Source organism: Corvus moneduloides, chromosome 2 (genome assembly GCF_009650955.1).
Source record: "Corvus moneduloides isolate bCorMon1 chromosome 2, bCorMon1.pri, whole genome shotgun sequence".
NCBI lineage: Eukaryota > Metazoa > Chordata > Aves > Passeriformes > Corvidae > Corvus > Corvus moneduloides.
In genome coordinates this window covers 32,061,877-32,079,452 of record NC_045477.1, presented here as the reverse complement: position 1 = coordinate 32,079,452, position 17,576 = coordinate 32,061,877, and the positions used below count along the sequence as shown (strand labels likewise).

The following is a 17,576-nucleotide window of genomic DNA, read 5'->3' as shown; positions in this document are numbered from 1 at the left end:
ACTTCAGGTAGGAAGAGATCTAGGAGATTACAGTACAAAGGGCTCTGGGTAGGAGATATCAGGCATTCCCTAACTCTCCTGACCTGGAAAGTCTCAAATGGAAACCCATCTGGGGGCAAGAACAAAACCCCCAAGAACCCTGCTCTTACCTCCTTTTGCTGTAGGAGGTACGGTCACCCACCAGAGTGGATCTCTCCTTTCTTCTGTGGAAGACCTCAGCACTGCTGCTGGAGGATCTGATTTAGAGGGAACCCAGAGGTTGGTTTAATCCCTGCATGTTGGTGTCTACATGCAGTGTTTACATGGGCCACCTGTGTGAGTTTCTGCTGAAGTATGTGCAGAGCCAGTCAGGGCATTCATGGAGTTGGGAGAGCAGATGTAGGTGCCTGCTTCCATACAGGCTGAACCATTCCCTGTTATCCATAGGGTATATTGACTTGCAGTTCTATTTGCCTGCCCACACATATCTGGTCAGTGCATTTGAATAGTTCTGGTGTTCTGCCCAATCTCCAGGACTGTACAGGTGTCTCATAGATTCTGTGTCAGACGTTATCAGCCTTCTTACAGATGTCCCAGGACCCCCATAGCCTCAGTACTGCACTAAGTGCTTCCACCTGGGCAATGCAATGAGCCTTAGACCTCCATTGACTGAATGCAAATCACGTCATAGTGGGCATCCAGTCTAAGCCAGCCCCATCATCGGTGAAGGCAGTGGTGACGTGTTCACCCCATCACTCAGCCACACCAATTTCTGCACTGCATCTTCTCCACCACAGTCATCACAGCATCCTCTCCCCTATAGCCCACGGTGGCCTCTACCCAGACCTCAAGCAGTCTGTCCACCCTTGTCACCCATCAGATCCAAATGAATGACCTGTGCCAGGGATTTCTCCCCCAGTGTGTGCTGCAGAATGACAGCTCTAGTGTTGGAACATGGCCCCAGGGAGTGAGACAGCTGCTGAGCTTGTGAAGTAACCATTTCATTTTTCTACCGACACCTGCAAAGCAGCAAAAGGCATCAGTTCTTCTATGATCGGGGTACGAATAAGGAACATTAACAGTAATGTTGTAGACGAATTCTGCACTACAATACTGACACCAGGAACTCCAACAAGCTGGCTCAGCAAAGGGTAAACCTGAACCTTTAATAATTGCAAAGCTTTTTCATTTCCACTAAACAGCCTTATCTAATTAATCCTCATCTTCCCCATGGAAGATGGGGGAAAAAAATATGGACCTGGAAACAGACACACAAAAAGGTTAAGTAAAGTGTCTCAATCCACCTGGGAAACTATAATCAAATTCAGAACTAGACCTCTGGACCACTTGACTCCAGACCAGTTCCTAATCCAACCTCAGCTGCAAGCCATTTTCCTGGTGGTGCAGGAAAAACTGCCCTGCTGCTGGCCTTATGTGAGTTTTGCTGCTAGCTAGAGGACTGCAGCCTCCAGGGTTGTCTAAGCACCTTTTGCCAAAACTGAATTGTAGAGCGGCTTATGCAGTTTTGCTTGATTTACTTGTTCCTTTGATGTGCAAGGATTTAGTGACATGCTTAGCAATACGGTAGCATGAGACACATTGCATAAAATCAAATCACTGCTGGGGCAGATGCTTCCAGATTTAAAAGCTCGATTGGTACCACAGACACGTAGCTGACTAACTGCAGGCTGTTTCTCCTGAGGCTCAGCCTGTGGGGGCTTTTCAGGACCCCTTTTAGTCCCAAAACTGCAGTAACAAGGCTTAGAAGTCATCCTTTGAACCTCAAGGTGAATGTTTTAGGTCAGTAGTAGCTGTTCTATAACATTCAGTCTGTACCAGTGTCTCTAAAGGGCTGCTTTCAGCTCCAATTCATCAGCAAGTGCCACCCTTCTCCCCTCCCTTCTCCACCCTGCCAGCTGTGGACATGGCCAGGATGACCTAGATACTTGTCACCTCCAGGCTGGATTTTACCTTGATTCACAGTTTTTAAAACAGGACATGAAACAGATGGACAGATCCTAGCTGGTTCACATAAGAACTGACTCATGCTCTGGGACACGTCAAGTGATGTTCAAGGTCCTCTGCTGGTGATGGGCATGGTCCCAAACACAACTAGACTCTCCCTGTGACCCATCAGCCACCACCTGAGCCTGGGGACAGGGCAGCTCCCATGCAGATGAAGCATGCGACATCAGGGAAAAGGTGTAATCAGTGACTTCAGTGGGAATGAGGTATTTGCATGGTTGTTTATGAATATTCCACCTACAGCTGCAGAAGCTTAAATATCTTTCTCAGATTGCCCATGAGATCCCTCTCCCCTCCCCTCTCCTCTCCTCCACTCCCTTCCCAGTTACAATAAGCTGGGAATAATAATTCCCTAAAAAGCTCCATCCACTAGGAACAATTAGAGCATGACACCAAAGAAACAATATCCTCTTCTGTCCTTCGTCCAGCTGCGGGATGGAGTCTGAGTGATCAGAAATGAAAATGCTGGCTGTTTTAGTTTTTCCATCATGATGCACTAAAAACAGCCCCTCAGGGCTGTGATCCTGCATAGTTCAAGTCAATAAGAGCAGAGGGCCCAGGACTCCTTATGAAGGACTACCAGTATTTGCAGGTTATCCCTGCCTTTGAGATTATAAATTACACTGCAGGTAAAACAAAGGCAACAACCACAACCTCTATAAGAAACAATGTGTAAGCTTCTAGTCACTGACAAGAAGCTTGAGATACATTTTCTAGTTTTGCACTATCTAAAAGATCCAAATGGTCTCGGTATCTCCTCTGCTCTCGTTTTGACAAGAACAAAATCCTGGACCATGACCAAGAGCTGCAGGCACTGAAGATTGCTGTTGGGGATGTAGGTTAGAGAATTTTGTAATGAAAACCCTCCTTGTGAAATACTGTCCCAGAATCTCCTATGAAACTATGAATAAATCAAACAGAATGTCTCCTGAAGTGTCCTGGCCTTTCCCAAGAACATAGATCATACCTTTCCCACAGAATACCTTTGTACAGATCAGAGACTTGGTTCAGTTAATCATCAGACAAAGTTCATGTGCTCATGCAGAGCTCTCTGCTAGACCACGGTCTGAATCAGCCTCCTTCATAGCACCCCAGGTACAAAAATCACCCATTTGGTTCATTCGTGTCAAAAATCCATACCTTTTCTTGTTATCCAGTAAGGGTATTTCTGATAACAGAATCATTTATAATTAAGTAGGTTTTTTTTAAATCACCCATTTCACCCTTTATCTATCTCAGTTATCTGACCCATATTCCACCAAGAGGTAATTACTGCGTGTGCTAAAACCAACCCATCCTTCCATGCATTTATCCATCCTGTCTAAAGCATTTTCGCTCATATTTAGGTGCCAATTTCCAGTTATCACAGAAATCCTCTCTCCAGGAACCACCTATCTCTTGGGAGCTCAGCTCTGTGTCTGACAATGTTGTAGAAAAGCAAGTTGCTGAACTGTGCTCCAGTTGCTTATATCTGTGAGGGATCCTGTTGGATTAAATAAGGTGGATTTGGAGAGTACACACCAAGTATAAAACAAAAGGTATCAAGTAAATGTGAGAGAAAAAGTCTTAAAAATAGGATGGGGATGATGGAGGTGATGAAGCAGGAAAATGCACTCAAGTAGCTCCACACAAAAAGCTGAAGATTTGACTTAAATATTGTATTTGTACATAATCTGGCAGATAAATAAGTAGGCAAAGGGTTATCAAAAGTCATCAGGATGCTTTGGGGCACCCAGCCGTGAACTGCCTGGTGCAGAAGTGGTGCCTGCCCCGGATTCAGATCAGTCCTTGTTGTTACGAGACCTCTGCTGTCATCTAGCGACAAAAGGGAAGAAGTAGCCGAAAAAGAAGGAAAAATGAGGTGAAAGAAATGCCCGTGCAAGTTGTGTCTTGGAAGAAGAAAACTGGGCGTTTTGAACACCTGAAGCTCACTATCGGCAGTGAGGTCTCACCTGTACATGCAGAGCCAGTTGAGATATTTTTGGGATCTCCCCCTCGCATTCCAGGGTGGACCTAACTCCTCAAGGATCGCCTGCAGCCAACAAAGCTCTAATGGGTACATCCGACCACGGAGGCTTCACCATCCAAGGGTGCCATCACAAGAGCTCCTGTGGGCATGCACCCAGGCTGTTTTAGCTCCTGTCTAGTTCAGGATGGGGCATCTTGGTCTCTAGAGGAGCTTATTTGTCTCCAACAGCTGTGAAGGGAGTGGGAACATCTCCGATGCAGATACCTGCATGGCAGCACTCTAGAGTTAAACAAGACGACTGCTGTCCCTTAACTGGAAGGTGACTCTCACCTGGAGAACAGGTCAGAACTCCTCCTGAAACCTTGTTGCTCCTATTCTCCTTTTTGTTGATTTTGCAGGGGGAAAATTCCAACTAGCCAGCCCACAAAGCAACTGACTTTGAGAAGAGACCATGACCTGATCTCTTCCTTCACACACAGCAAGGAGCTCCTCCAGCCTTTTGGAAAAATGTCCTGCATGGGGACACATTCCCTGTAGGGACATGCTGGAGGCAGCAAAGAGCATCATTGGCAGCTGGGAGAGGTTAAAGGCAGGAGAAACTATCTGGAGTCAAATGAGGCACAAGAGAAACAAGAGCTGATGGTGCATACACAGAAGGAGATATTAGAAGGGCAGAGTTCAAATCCCATGTGTGACCTTGACCTTTTGTGTGATTTAGGACAAGTTGTTTCACCAGTGCTGCCCAGTAAAACAACAGGATACTGGTTTCCCGTGGGAACACTCCAAAGGCATTGAAGTTTGCTGGTACAGAACACCACAGTGATGCTGGGCACAATAGCCTGCAGACATTCCAATTTGAAAGAAAATTCATGTTTCACCAACAAAGATAAAGATAAAGATAAATGATTTCTAATTATGAATGTAAAGGGATTAGAAAACCTTAGTTTTTCTCTTGTCAGCAGGGCTGAAGAAAATGAACCTGATTTTTGTCTTTGTTTGCCTTTCCCCAACAGTATTTTCCAGCTGTGTTGCAAAAGTGTGTATGAAACACAACCAACACTGTCCTGCTCTGCTGGTAACAAGCCCTCTGTTCCTTCTGTGAAGGAACTCTATGAATCACTCCATTAGGTTCACAGACCTGCCAATGGATATTTCAGAGATTTCCTTTCAAATCTTGAAAATAAAATATTAAGCACAATCAATCATTCCTCATGACAGCTTCTTTGTCCATGAACTATTTCCATTTATTAGAAACCATTTCTTTAAAGGTCACAGTGCGTGGGAGAGGATAGGTATTAAGAAAAAAAACAAACAAAAAACCACTTCTTGATCCTAGCACAAAAACATGGTGCATTTTTCTTTGTTTTCCTGTTAGAGTCACATATTTGAGCCACAGCCATGCCTTGAACAAGACAGGAGCATTACAGATGCTCGACAAAGTCCCAGCATTTAGGGCACCACACTAAGGGCAAAGACCCGGCTCTCACAGCAGGCAATTTTTCACTCACACGATCAGCAAGCGAAGCCTGACAACAAGCCCTGAAATGATTGAGAGATGCCTTTCTGTGCCAGATGAGGCCCCAATGTGAGCTCTGAAAGGATGAGCTCACGCCAGGAGCTTAAACCTCAGGGAGTCTGAAGAGCATGAAGCTCCTTGAGACCAGGCAACACTGGGCATCAAGAGGGACACAGGTTCATGCATCCAAATTAATTCCTCCCACTACCCCATAAAGTAGAAGAAAATCAGCTGCCATTTCTGTCTTTTCAGGCAAAGTGGGATATTTCTGAGCAGGATTAAGGGCTTTTATGCTGTCCCACTGGTAGAAGCAAGATGAGGGTGCGGGCAGGGCCAAGGGCTCAGGTTGCACTACTCTTCACCCTCATCCATAGCGTGGAGCCACAACACTCTCTTCACTGAGAAGGGATTTTCTTACTGCCAAAGGGATGCTGAAAGAGTTGGCAATGCATATCACCTTGGAAGGTGCTGCAGGACCCCCCAGCCCCAAATGGTAAGTATCTGCATGAAGAAGACCTAGTACACAGCAGCAAAACAAAGGCAACATTTCACAGCAGCATATGGTACAGGCAGCTCACCTCAGGTAAATATGCCATGGATGAATAATAAAAAGCACCCCATTTGCTTGAAGCAGAGGCTGTCATGGAAACCCTGGCAGTGAGTGGCATCATTGAGGGGATTCACTGAGAAACGACAGAAGAGAAGTCTAAGTTTCTTGGGAAGCATCAGAATTCAGAGATTAAATACACCTAGCAGGGCTGAAGTCTGGGCTCAGGAACTCTTCAGCAGGTTGTGCCCATCCAGCCAGGATGTACCGCTGTCTTTCAGTGCCGTTCCTGCAAACTGGAGCAGATTTTCCCCGTTAGACTTGTCAAAAGAGTGTAAGCCCTGCAGGACAATAAACATCTCTGTGTGTTAGTACTTAGGCTACCATGGGCAAGAGTCTTTGCAACTGTGAAAAAGCAGTTGTTGCAGACTTCCACCATGAGGTTTGGCAGCAGAACCTGAAGAAAAAGAAGTGGAAGGGCTCTGTGTGCCCTTCCTCCAAAATGTGATCAAGAAGGTCACGGCCAGTGATGTACCCTCTCCAGACCAGCATCCTTCAGTGCTGATGGCTCAGGGAACCTCCATGCTTTCCATTTCATCTGAGTTAACACTAACCACCTTTTTCCAAAGCTGGATTTATCCTTTCCTCATTGAAAGATCACAAATCAGGATGCTCATTTTGCTCTGTCAGCTCATGGACATGTAAGCACCCTCCTCCTGGCACTCACTGATGAGGTTTATGTCTTAATTGGCATCCCCCAAACTACTCCAGCATGAGGGCAGACAACCTGATAAATTTAAGAAACTGCCCTTCCTCCAGTGCCTTTTCCAGCATGCTTCCCCTTCCAGGCAGCCTGAGCTGTTTTATCACTTTCTCCAAAGGAAAGCGCTGCTGAGTCCCCAAACCTCACGGCAGCAGGGCTCTGTAGATAAGGCAGGGAAAATATTTCACTCGCAAGGAAACTGTGCTCATCTCGCACTAACGTCCCTGTCCTCTGGAATCCAAGGCAATAATTACAGCAATTTGTAGATAATTATTTGTTAATTAAAAACAGGCTTGCTGGGTACAGTTACCAATTTCCTCCGCTGGCTGCATAGGGCTGCACAAGGAGACACTGGGGGATTGTTGGTCTCATAAAATCATTTAGTTGTTCTGTTCAGAGTAAAAGTCCCCAGTGGGTCATCTCCTCCCTCTCCCCATATCCTGGCAGGTCTGATTCATTCTCCTAAGACATCCCTGATATGGATTTGTGCCTGGATTTCCCTTGGTGATTTCCAAGGAAGGTGACTGCCGCATTCCCTCACTGCAGCCTGTTTCCTCAGCTAATTTAGTGACCCTTTGCTCACACAGACTCATTTCCAGACACTTTTAAACTAGTAGCTCCTAAAGGAATCGTGACCCCAAGCTGAAAGAAGCTCAACTCTATCCCACATTTATGTGAGTAGTAATAAGTAAACAGCGTGGAGATGGAGTTACAGCTGGGAACAAACTGAAGCTGCTGGTTTAAACAGTGCTGTTGGGGAAATTATTCTGCCCTTGATTGGGCAGTCTGGGGCTCATGGTATCTTCCCAGGCAGGCATAGTTTTCAGGCCAGCTGTGAGAACAAGCAATGATAGGATTTCAGATGTCCCCCACTGAATACTGCATCCACAAGGAGTGTGTTTTGGGATGATGGCCCTCATGTCTTGGGATGATGGCCCTCACAAGAATGAGGATTTTCAATCTTCTGAGTCCTCTGTCTCTGTTTCTGCAGTGGAGCACATGCCTCCTGGGTCCACCATATCCACCAGCCTGCTCCAGGGTCTCCCATAGCTCCAGAATCAGGAGGGATTATTTAGCCCTGGAAGCAAGAAAGTCACATTGCTCCTGATCTACTTCTGGATTGAGCTGGCTCTGGGCACTCATTTCAGATATCCCTTCTTCTGTGGCACTGAGAAAACAGCTCATGGAGATCTGAGAGCTGGCTCTGTGGGTTCTACACAAAAATAGTACCAGTAGCACCAGTGTGGAAAGGCAAGTACACGGGGAAGTATGATGAGACGTGAAAGTGAGCAGTGTCCTCCTCCTGGTTGCAGCAGAGCAGCTTGGAGCCATAGTGACAAAGATGGGACAAAGGAACAACCTGGCTATTTTGTCATCATGTGCCCAGAAGCAGATTGTTTCCATCTCCCTTAGCAAAACAGCGGCATCAATGAGAACAAACCAGTGATAATGGGGAGGGGAAACAAATTAGGCTGTCAATATCCTCTTCATGGAAATAATCTCAAGGTTGTTAGTCACACAGGGCTGCTTCGCCCCTCTAATTTTCTCCTGTACGTGGGTTTTTTGTGTTCCTCTCATCACCTTAGCGGCTCAGTGTCTGCACCATGTGCAGAGGAATCACAATTAAGCTAAGTGGCTGCATGTCATGATATATGGGACTATGTCTCTGCTTCAGCAGCACAGAAAGCTAACGAAGAGCTGAGATTAAACACTGGGTTAATTAGTACGTTTAATTAGTTCACAGTTATTAAATCCTTTCAGACCCTTAGATAAATCGTTCAAAGTACAAAACATTCCTTAGAAATGCTACTATGTACTCCTCTCTTCTCTCTCTCCAGGTGCATGCAGGGCTGGGAGCTGTAGCTTTCCTCTTGCTGCTTAATGCAGGAGTAGAGCCTCCATTCAAGCCTCAGTGACCCAGCATCAGTCCCTGAGACTACCCTTGAACTTGCAAGTCTGCCAATTTGTAAATTCACAGTTCTGAGAGGGAACGAGGCAGCACCCTGCTAACATGGACAACAGTTAGTAGGAAAGGAATAGTGCTGGAAAAAAAGCAGGGAGCAACAGTTTCTCTTAACTCTGAGAGACACACACAGATTCAGAGGTTTGCTGCGGACATAAGTCACCCTGCAGTGTGTCCCTTTCCATGTCAACTTCCTCTGCGGCTGCAGTAGACAAGCAGGGCAGCCCTGCAGGAAGAAAGGGCAGGAATGGGTGGAGGAACTTCTCACTCAGGCTTTGGAGCATTGCCAGTCACTGTGCCAGTTATGCTGAGGGACAGGAAAGGCTCCTCCAGGCTCCTGTTTGCAGTCTCTCATATTCACCACACTGAATGATCACCCTGTGATTTCCATGTTCATCCCAACAACCCACGCTACTTCACTGCAGAAAGCTGCTAAGGTCTATGGGGTCAGGTGTCCTTCAGAGAGCCCATGGCAGCACTGCCAGAAGCTGGTCTTGTAAAGGATTTATTTATGGCAGAGGAATCCAGTTTCTGAGATCACCTTGGAGACTTACCTAAAGCATTTATCCCTTGGATAATGTGTGGCTCTGAACAACACAGGTGCAATGAGCTCAAGCTCTGGGCAGGCCGGAAAACTGACACCTATGGAGTGAAATCTATATGCTGTTTTCATCATAGTTCTCTGGGAACTTTAGGTCCAACAAAGTGGGTTTCAGCATTTTTAGCACCAACCCTTTTTTTCCCTAGTTATTAACAGCTGTGGTGGTGGGCAGGGAATTCAGGTTCTCCTGATGCTGGAGACCTAAACCCATAGGCTGAGAATTAATAGGAGAAAAGGGCTACATTAGATGTGGCTTGCTTAAGGGAGTTTGCTAAGGAAAAAAACTAACAGGACAGGATTAAGCTGAGGGATATTCCTCATTGCACCAGGAATGATATCCCTGAACAATGACTTACCCAGTACTTGTTTGCGACTCTAATAATTATAAAGTATTAGAAAGCAGAGAGCAAAGGCTGCAATAAGGTACTGTTACTCAGCAAACCTGCATTTTGAGAACAAGAATACAGCTTTTTGGAAGATATTGTCTCTCTTTTTTCCTCTGTGCAGTTGCAAAAGAAAGGTATTTAATCCTTCCAAAAATAAGTATGAATGTATTTGCTTCCAGAGTCTACAAAATATGTCTGCATCAAAGCAATGTGGAGACATTTGGGAATGAAGTAGCTAATTTGATACTCATAAGAAACCACAGCCAAGGACTCTGTCTCAGAGAACTGGGCTGACCTTTTAGCAGCTGATAGTTCTAATATGACTTCTCATCAGTGAAAGCCCAATCTAACAACAGTTAAAATAAATTAAACGCTGTCACTGGTTTCTGCAGATATTGGATTAGACCATATAAAACCCACTTGAATGCTGGGAACCCAAGGAAATTATCATGGTAAATCTAAATTCTAGTGAAGCCTTACAGGCTTTAAAATAACTCTCTGCAGCCCCATTAAGAATGGGTTTCTACTTAGCTCATGAATAATTCACTTTTTTTCTTCTGATCGTACCGCCACGAACTAAGCCAGCACCAAGCCCAACATTCAAGTCACCTTTTTGCTCACAGTAGATCCAGAGCATGTTTCTATTGAAAGAAGAGTTCAGAGAGTAAAGGCCTGGGCACAGACATTGCTTCTCCTCAAAATATCTCTTCTGATTTCCTGCTATTCCCATAGAGCTAAGAACAGCTCTTCCCAACACTTTTTCATCTCCCCATTTCCAGTCACTTACCCTGGGCCATGGTGATGGCTTGATTTCCAAAATGACCAGGATCTGGTCCTCATACACAACTTTGTCCATCTCCTCCTGCTCATTTTTGAAGCACGTGATCTTCGTTTCAGAAGGATAAAACCTTGTTGCAGAAGAAACCAGCTAGCTGAGATAGCCCCACAGCTGTTTCCCTGGGAGAAATTTTTGCTGTTTAACTGAAAAAGAGAGAGATGAAGAGTGCTGGCCAGTCTTCCTCAGGAATCACTCCTGGCAACAGGACGAATGGGTATCATAAAGATTACTTCTTCAAACCATTTGTCATTGCATCCTTTGTTCCAAATGCACTGTCTTCAATATGACCTCACATTACACATCTCCCAGCCACATCCACCTTCAATCCTCTTTCTTTCTTCCCTCAGTGAAGGACCATGTTAGAAGACAAACTCTGCTTCAACTAGAAATATCTACTGCGAACATTTCATATCTCCTAAACCCAGATGGAAGTACAGAAGAACCATTATTTCTCACCATCCTTTTAAACCTCCCTCCCTGCAGGCACCCTGACAACCAGCATCCTGGTTGCCAGTCCAGACTGACATGGCTACTCTGATCCACAAAGAGCACCGGTGCTCTCTGGAGAGCTTTTAGAAGGGCTCTGCTCTCCATGGAAAGAAACAAAACCTGCATTCAGACACAGTCATGTCTTTGCTGACACCTGAAACATCTCCAGAACAGCCAGTTTATGTACCAGAGAGGAACAGTGCTGTGAGTTAGCTTCAGCACTGCATCGACCCATATGGACCTACTCAAAGAACCTGAGATCTGGGTGCATCCCTGGGGCTATGGTTCATGGTTCTGATGTTGCCAAACTGCTGGCCAGTGAGGACAGCATCCAGCAGTGAAAAGAAGATGGGCAGCTATAGGAACTGAGGCCTACAACCCTGAGATTATGCTGTGAGATGTGTGGCTAAGGGATTTCTATGAGCTATACCATGAGATGCATGGCTAAGAGACTCCTGTGGGCAGGAAGACTGGGGGGGGATAGTTTACCAGGTGAAGGTTGGGTGACCCTCATCACTGCAAGAGGTGGAAGACGGAGTGATGCTAAGGTGTCATAGTTCTGTTCCACCCTTGCACAAGACCCACAGCCTTTGTAATCTCTCTCTTTGTTACTCTTGATATCCCTCATTTACAGATAAAGTGGCTGCCCCACCACTTATGACAGTAGGAACAGAAGATTTGACTACGGTCTCACCTCCACTCCCCCCAAAAGTGTAGTGATACCATTTGGTCTTTATAAAGAAGGATATTCAGCTGGATGGGAAAAGTTCAAGTCCAGTCCAAAAACACGTGAGGCCAGACTTTCCTGTGTTATGCCCTTGCCTTCAATTACCCACGGGTGGTCCTGGAGCAGATGGGTCTGAGGGGAAGGACCTTACCCCTTTCCTGGTGTGTTTAGTCACTGTCACTGGTGCTACCCTCCAATTCTTCCTTAAATTAATTGTTTATCTGGCCTGGAGAGGGTTTTATGAGTCAAATAACCCTGGAAAAAATATTCTGGGCAGTATGGCAGAACAGGAGAAAAAACCTATAGCTGAGAGCAGTAATAAATGCACCATCTGTGACCAGGCACAGAGAACACGTAACATGTGCTGAGCAGTCATTACACACACGTTTAATTCTCACATTTAGCCAGGAGTTCTCTGAATGACAGAGCCCTAATGTCCCACCAGTTTACATCCTGTATCTCTGCCTGACACTGCAGCAGTACCAGCTCCTTTCTGCACTGTGATTCTCTAAGAAACCACACCACAGTAGTGTACCAACATACAGCAAAGCCCAATGCTGGCCCTCACAGGAGGGGATGGTGATTGGCATTAAAATAAAACTAATTTTGCTCACTCAGGAGCACCAAGACATGCATGCCCCAGTGTTTCCACCCAGCACTGAGGCAGTAACCTGTGCTTGTCCAGGCAGTCTGCTCAATTCTGTGCAGTGGCACAGAGGACAGATTCTGGACAAGCTGTCCTCACTGCCTGAGGATGTGCTTCTATCCCTCCCTCTACCCACCCCTGAGGGCTCCTGTCCTACCTCTCAGTGTCTTTCTCATCCACCTGGTTATGTCTGTGCCCCTGCCCTGCAGCTCTAATTCCTCAGGATGGCATTTCAAGGCAGGTCAGAGCTCAGGTCAAGACTGAGCCGGGGGTGAGGACATCAGCTTACTTGGAGCGAAAGCAGAGGTGAAGGAAGGCCCTGGCAAGCAGCATTGGACTTTGAGAACAAGAAGCTTTTCATGCACAGATAAAAAGAATCACTTGGGAAAGTCGAAACCAGGCGTCTACAAAGCTTTCCTCTCTCTTTCCCATGAGCCCAGCTTGTTTCTTTTACATGCGGTCTCTGGCCAGCAATTCCTTTCTTACCTGGGACTTTACAGCAAGGTAGGGATTTGTCTCCCTACAAGCAGTGTCACTACCAAAGCTGCCTCCCAGCACTTCCTGGCCCTGGGGCATCCCACTGCTGCTGTCTCTTGTGTCACCCACAGTGCTCCAATGATCAAAGCACAGAAATGAGGCAACCTCTGACCACAAGCACAGCAGGCATGTTCAGCTGCTGCCTTCCTGCAGTGATGCTGCAGAAGAGGGACAGGCACGAACCGGGCAAGTAGAGCAGCAAAGACTAGGGTGTATGGGGAAGCAGCACTGACTTTACACATAGAATCACAGAATGTTTGGGGTTTGGGAAGGGACATTTAAATATCCTCTCATTTCAATGTTCCTGCCATGGGCAGGAGACCCAGACATTAGACCAGGTTGCTCCAAGCCCCATCCAACCTGTCCTTGAACACTTCTAAAGTTGAGGCAGCCACAGCTTGTCTGGGCAGCTTCAGCCAGAGCCTCACCACCCTCACAGTAGAGGATTTCTTCCTCATGTGCAACCTAAATCTGCACTCTTTCATTTTAAAACCATTGTCCCTTATCTTTGCACTAAAGGTTTCTCTGTGTTTCTTATAAGCCCTCCTAAAGTCTGGAAAGGCTGCAGTAAGGAAGAAGCCTTCTTTTCTCCAGGCTGAGCAGCCCCAACTGTCTCAGCCCGTCTCCACAGCAAAGGTGCTCCAGCTCTCTGATCATCTTTGTGGCCTCCTCTGTACTCACTCCAGTAGGTCCATATGTTTCCAGTGCTGAGGACCCCAGAGCTGGGTGCTCCGGGTGGGGTCTCACAAGAACAGAGGGGCAGAATCCCCTCCCTCACCCTGCTGGCCCCACTGCTTTGGATGCAGCCCAGGATAGAATTGGCTTTTTGGGCTGCAAGTGCACATTGCTGGGTCATGTCCAATTTTCAGCCCATCAGTATTGCCAAGTCATTCCCTGCAGGGCTGGAGACCCTGATGGCTGCTGCTCACCTGCCACTCAAAGGAGCTGGCAGGACAGAGGGACATAAGCCTGAAAGAGAGACAGGAGAAAAGCTTTATTCGTCAGCAAGGCCTGCAGAGCAGACCCGAGTCCTGCACCCCTTATCAGGAAAAGCGGGGAATGTCGAAGGGTTACGGTCCGTGAGAGAAGCCCAGGAGGACGGGACAGTGGCTGAACGTCCCTGAGAACCACCGTACGCCATCCCCAGACCGCGCTACCGCTGAGGTGGTCCCGGAGGGCAGCAGGATCCCTTCCCCCGCCACGGGGATCCCTTGTCTCCCAACACGGGATCCCTCTCGCAGCCATGGAAGATCCTCCTCCCCATTCGTGGGGATCCCATCCCCACGTGTCCCGCTGGCAGCCGATATCCCCCAGGAGGAACTACATTTCCCAGGAGCGCTTGCGCCCGGGCGGCGGAAAAGGCGTGCTGAGTCGCGCATTCCGTTCCGATTGGCTGGCCGGGGACGGTCCGAGCGGCCATTGGCTGGGCGGGTGGCCACGTGGGGCGGCGGGAGGCAGGTCGATTCACGTGGGCCTGTGCGGGAGTGGGCCGGGAGCCAGGCGGGAGCTGGGAGTGGGCGGCCGGGCTCGGGCCGGGGGTCTGGGGGAGCGGCCCCACCAGGCCTCGCCATGCTCGGGGCCCGAGGCGGGTGGCGGGCCCTCCGCCGCTGCGCCTCCCTGCCGCGGCCCCTGCGGCTGCGGGTGCGCGAGGCGCTGGGGGCGCGGGAGCCGGCGGACGCGGTCAGAGTGCAGGTGTGTGCCCGGAGTGTGCCCGGAGTGTGCCCGGAGTGTGCCCGGTCCGGAGCCTGAGCCGAGGGGAGGGCCCGGAGGGGCGCGGCCCACGCCCGTGCTTGGGAGGGAAGTGGGGGAGCCCTGCAGAGCGTTTTGCTGAACTCCCAGATCTGCTCTGCAGTCGTGCAGAGCCTCTCCGTGTGTTCTCTCGCTGCACGTGCTCAGTTCGCTGTTGTCGGAGCCAACGAAGCTTTGGAGTCGCTCGGCACGTGGAGAGGAGCGTTGTCACTGTGATGGGTTGTACTGAATGTGCTCTCCGCAGTGTTGGCTTTATCACCTGTTCTATTCCGGAGAGCCAGCCATTGCCTCTGTTCTGTTGTTTTTAAAGCTTTTTCATTGGTCTTGTGCCACGTACGTCCAGGTTTAGAGCAGTGTCAGTAGAACCATCGATAACACTTCCACTGCCGTTTGTATTCGGCTCCTGTTGTGAACCAAGGTAGCCTGGGATTAATGGGCGTTTTAGCTATGGAGCGCTTTGCCTTGCCATAGGATTGTGTGTTCCCCTGTTTTCTGGTGCTTCCAACTGGCAGAGCAGTGGTTGCACGCACAGAGTCCCTGCTTCAATGCAGAACTGTGCAGTTGTCAGTATTTCTGGATGAATGTCAAAAGGACTGGGGTACTTGGTAACAGTTTTAAACAAAACTGAAAGAGGATAGATTTAGATTTGTAAGAAAGAAGTTTCGTACTGTGAGGGGGTGGGGCACTGGCACAGGTTGCCTAGAGAAGATGTAGTTGCCCCATCCCTGCAAGTGTTTAAGGCCAGGATGGGGCTTGAAGCAACCTGGTCTTGTGGAAAGTGTCCCTGCCCATGGCAGTGGGGTTAGAACTGTATAACCTTCAAGGTCCCTTCCTATTCAAGCCTCTCTGTGATTCTACTGGCCCAAAAACCAGTTTGTAGCACACTGGTATTCTTGCTTGCACATAGGTGAAGCCTAATAGGGCAGGAAGAAGCTTTTCCAGTGTAGGTTCTTTTCAGATGTAGTTTGATGAATAATGCAAGCTAGAATAAACTGATGCTAAAATTTTCAGTACTGCCATTCTTCCCCCTTCCCTACCCTCCAGACCCTTGCTGCTTTGCTTTTCCCCTGTGCTGGCAAAATGTGGGGGGTTTGTATTAAACTGGGCTAAGAATCTGGTCTGGCTTGAATGCAACCTTATTATGGCCAGGTTGTTGGAATGTGCAGTCTAATCAGAGTCAAAATTGTCACTTTCATTGCACATTCATTCTGGTAAGGTGTGAAGTGGTTAAAACATTGCTGCCGCAGCCTCTGCTGCTCCAGTACAGGCCTGTGGGTATGCTCTTACTTCCTATTGCAGGATGCAATTATTTAATAGATCCCAGAACAGCTTGAGGAGGTGGTAAAAAAAGCTCTTGAGAATGTTTCTTTGTTTCTTTTTTTGTGTGTGTTTTGGTAAAGGAGCGTTTGTGGAGAAGGAAACAGAGGAAAACATCTGCCGTTATACGTTAAACGTGCATCCAGTATAACATACATGGTGTGTTCTGGGGATTTGCTGGAATGCAGAGGATAAGCACAACAGCTTCAGGCATGTTACTGTATGAAATGTTTTTTACTTTAACCATACAAATTCGAGGATGCCCAGATAATCTTGTTTCTTGCACCAGTTCAGGTGGAACACTCTGCAGGGGTTTACCCTGTCTGACTCACTAGGTTCATGTCTTTAAGATCTTCCGTGGTTCTTACATCAAACATGGAAAGCACGTTATACAAGCCTGTGTAATGCTTTGCCTGTGTTAGTAGTCATTCTTGAAACTATAACATGCTTTTCTTCTGGTGCTGTTTAATTCTTGGTTTGTTCTGTCTAGGTGACAGAAGTAGATGGATTTGCATTGGTTTGTCTGGTATAAAGCCCCTAAAGCACAGTTTGAAGTCATTGGGACTATTTGGTCCCTTCCAGTTAAGAAAAAGATGAAACTGGTTGGAAAAGAGGTAGTTTGGTTGTTTAATCAGCACTGGTTTTGGTTGTTCTCTACAGTATTGTTAGAAGATGAGCTTGAAGGCCCCCAGCAGATAATTTTGCTTTGAAGGCCAGCTTTTTCTCAACTCTGGTGAGCAGAGGAGCAACTATGGGAGTTATATTTTGGATGCTCTTGATGCCTTTTCCTGGTCTTAAAATCAAGAGGCATACACGGTTAGAAGGGGAAAAGGGATTTTACCTTGGTATTTATTTTTAAGGATCCTTAGGTGCACACGTCCAAGTCATATGCATCAAGATGTACCCCACCGAGTCTTTCCCTGTGTCTCTCGTCCTCTTCCCCCCCCCAACATTGGGTATAACATTATAGGCTTTACTAATTAGCATATCTATCAAACATTCCCCAATGAGAGGCTCAAGGGAGCCCCCCTCCCCAAGGAGCCTTCCCCTGCATGGTTCTATCTTAGTTTACAGAATGTGTTCTGGAGAGGACCTTGGGGTCTGGGGCACACTGATCCCCAGCTACGAAGCTTCTAAAATGTTTAGTCTCTCAGTTTGACAAACAAGTCCAAGAATGTAGGCAAAAAGCACTAGGAATACAGAAGTTGTAAAAAGGTATAACAGGGGTATAAAAGAAAAGGCATAAATCTTCATGGCATCACTCTTACTATTGCTTACTGCCTTGGTACTGACTTAATATTTCCCTTAAAAAGAAAATAAAATGTATAGGTCATAAAAAACCACAAATTAAGACATTAGCCTGAGCTGTACACAGTCAGTTCTACTGTTTTGCTGTTACAAAGAATGTGGGTATTACTAGTTTAATTGTTTTCATGAAACTGGACAAAGTATTTCTAATTTTTTTTCTTAATATCTTTTTTTTTTTTTCCCATGGGCGCAGTGAAGCAGTCTTGATTTTAAGAT

The 17,576-nt window shown here is 47.1% G+C and overlaps 1 protein-coding gene across 3 annotated transcripts in view; it reads left to right on the top strand.

Moving 5' to 3' along the window:
- Window positions 1-14,487: 14,487 nt before the first annotated feature.
- The window catches only part of NARS2 (asparaginyl-tRNA synthetase 2, mitochondrial), a 52,143-nt gene continuing 49,054 nt past the window's right edge, over window positions 14,488-17,576 (top strand). Inside the window, exon 1 of one of the 3 annotated variants that reach the window (XM_032099026.1) lies at window positions 14,488-14,678. In XM_032099026.1, coding sequence (XP_031954917.1) covers window positions 14,556-14,678 — 123 coding nt within the window. In that variant the 5' untranslated portion in view covers window positions 14,488-14,555. The remainder of the gene's footprint in view (window positions 14,679-17,576) is intronic. The other 2 variants (XM_032099025.1, XM_032099027.1) reach the window with 2 other exon arrangements.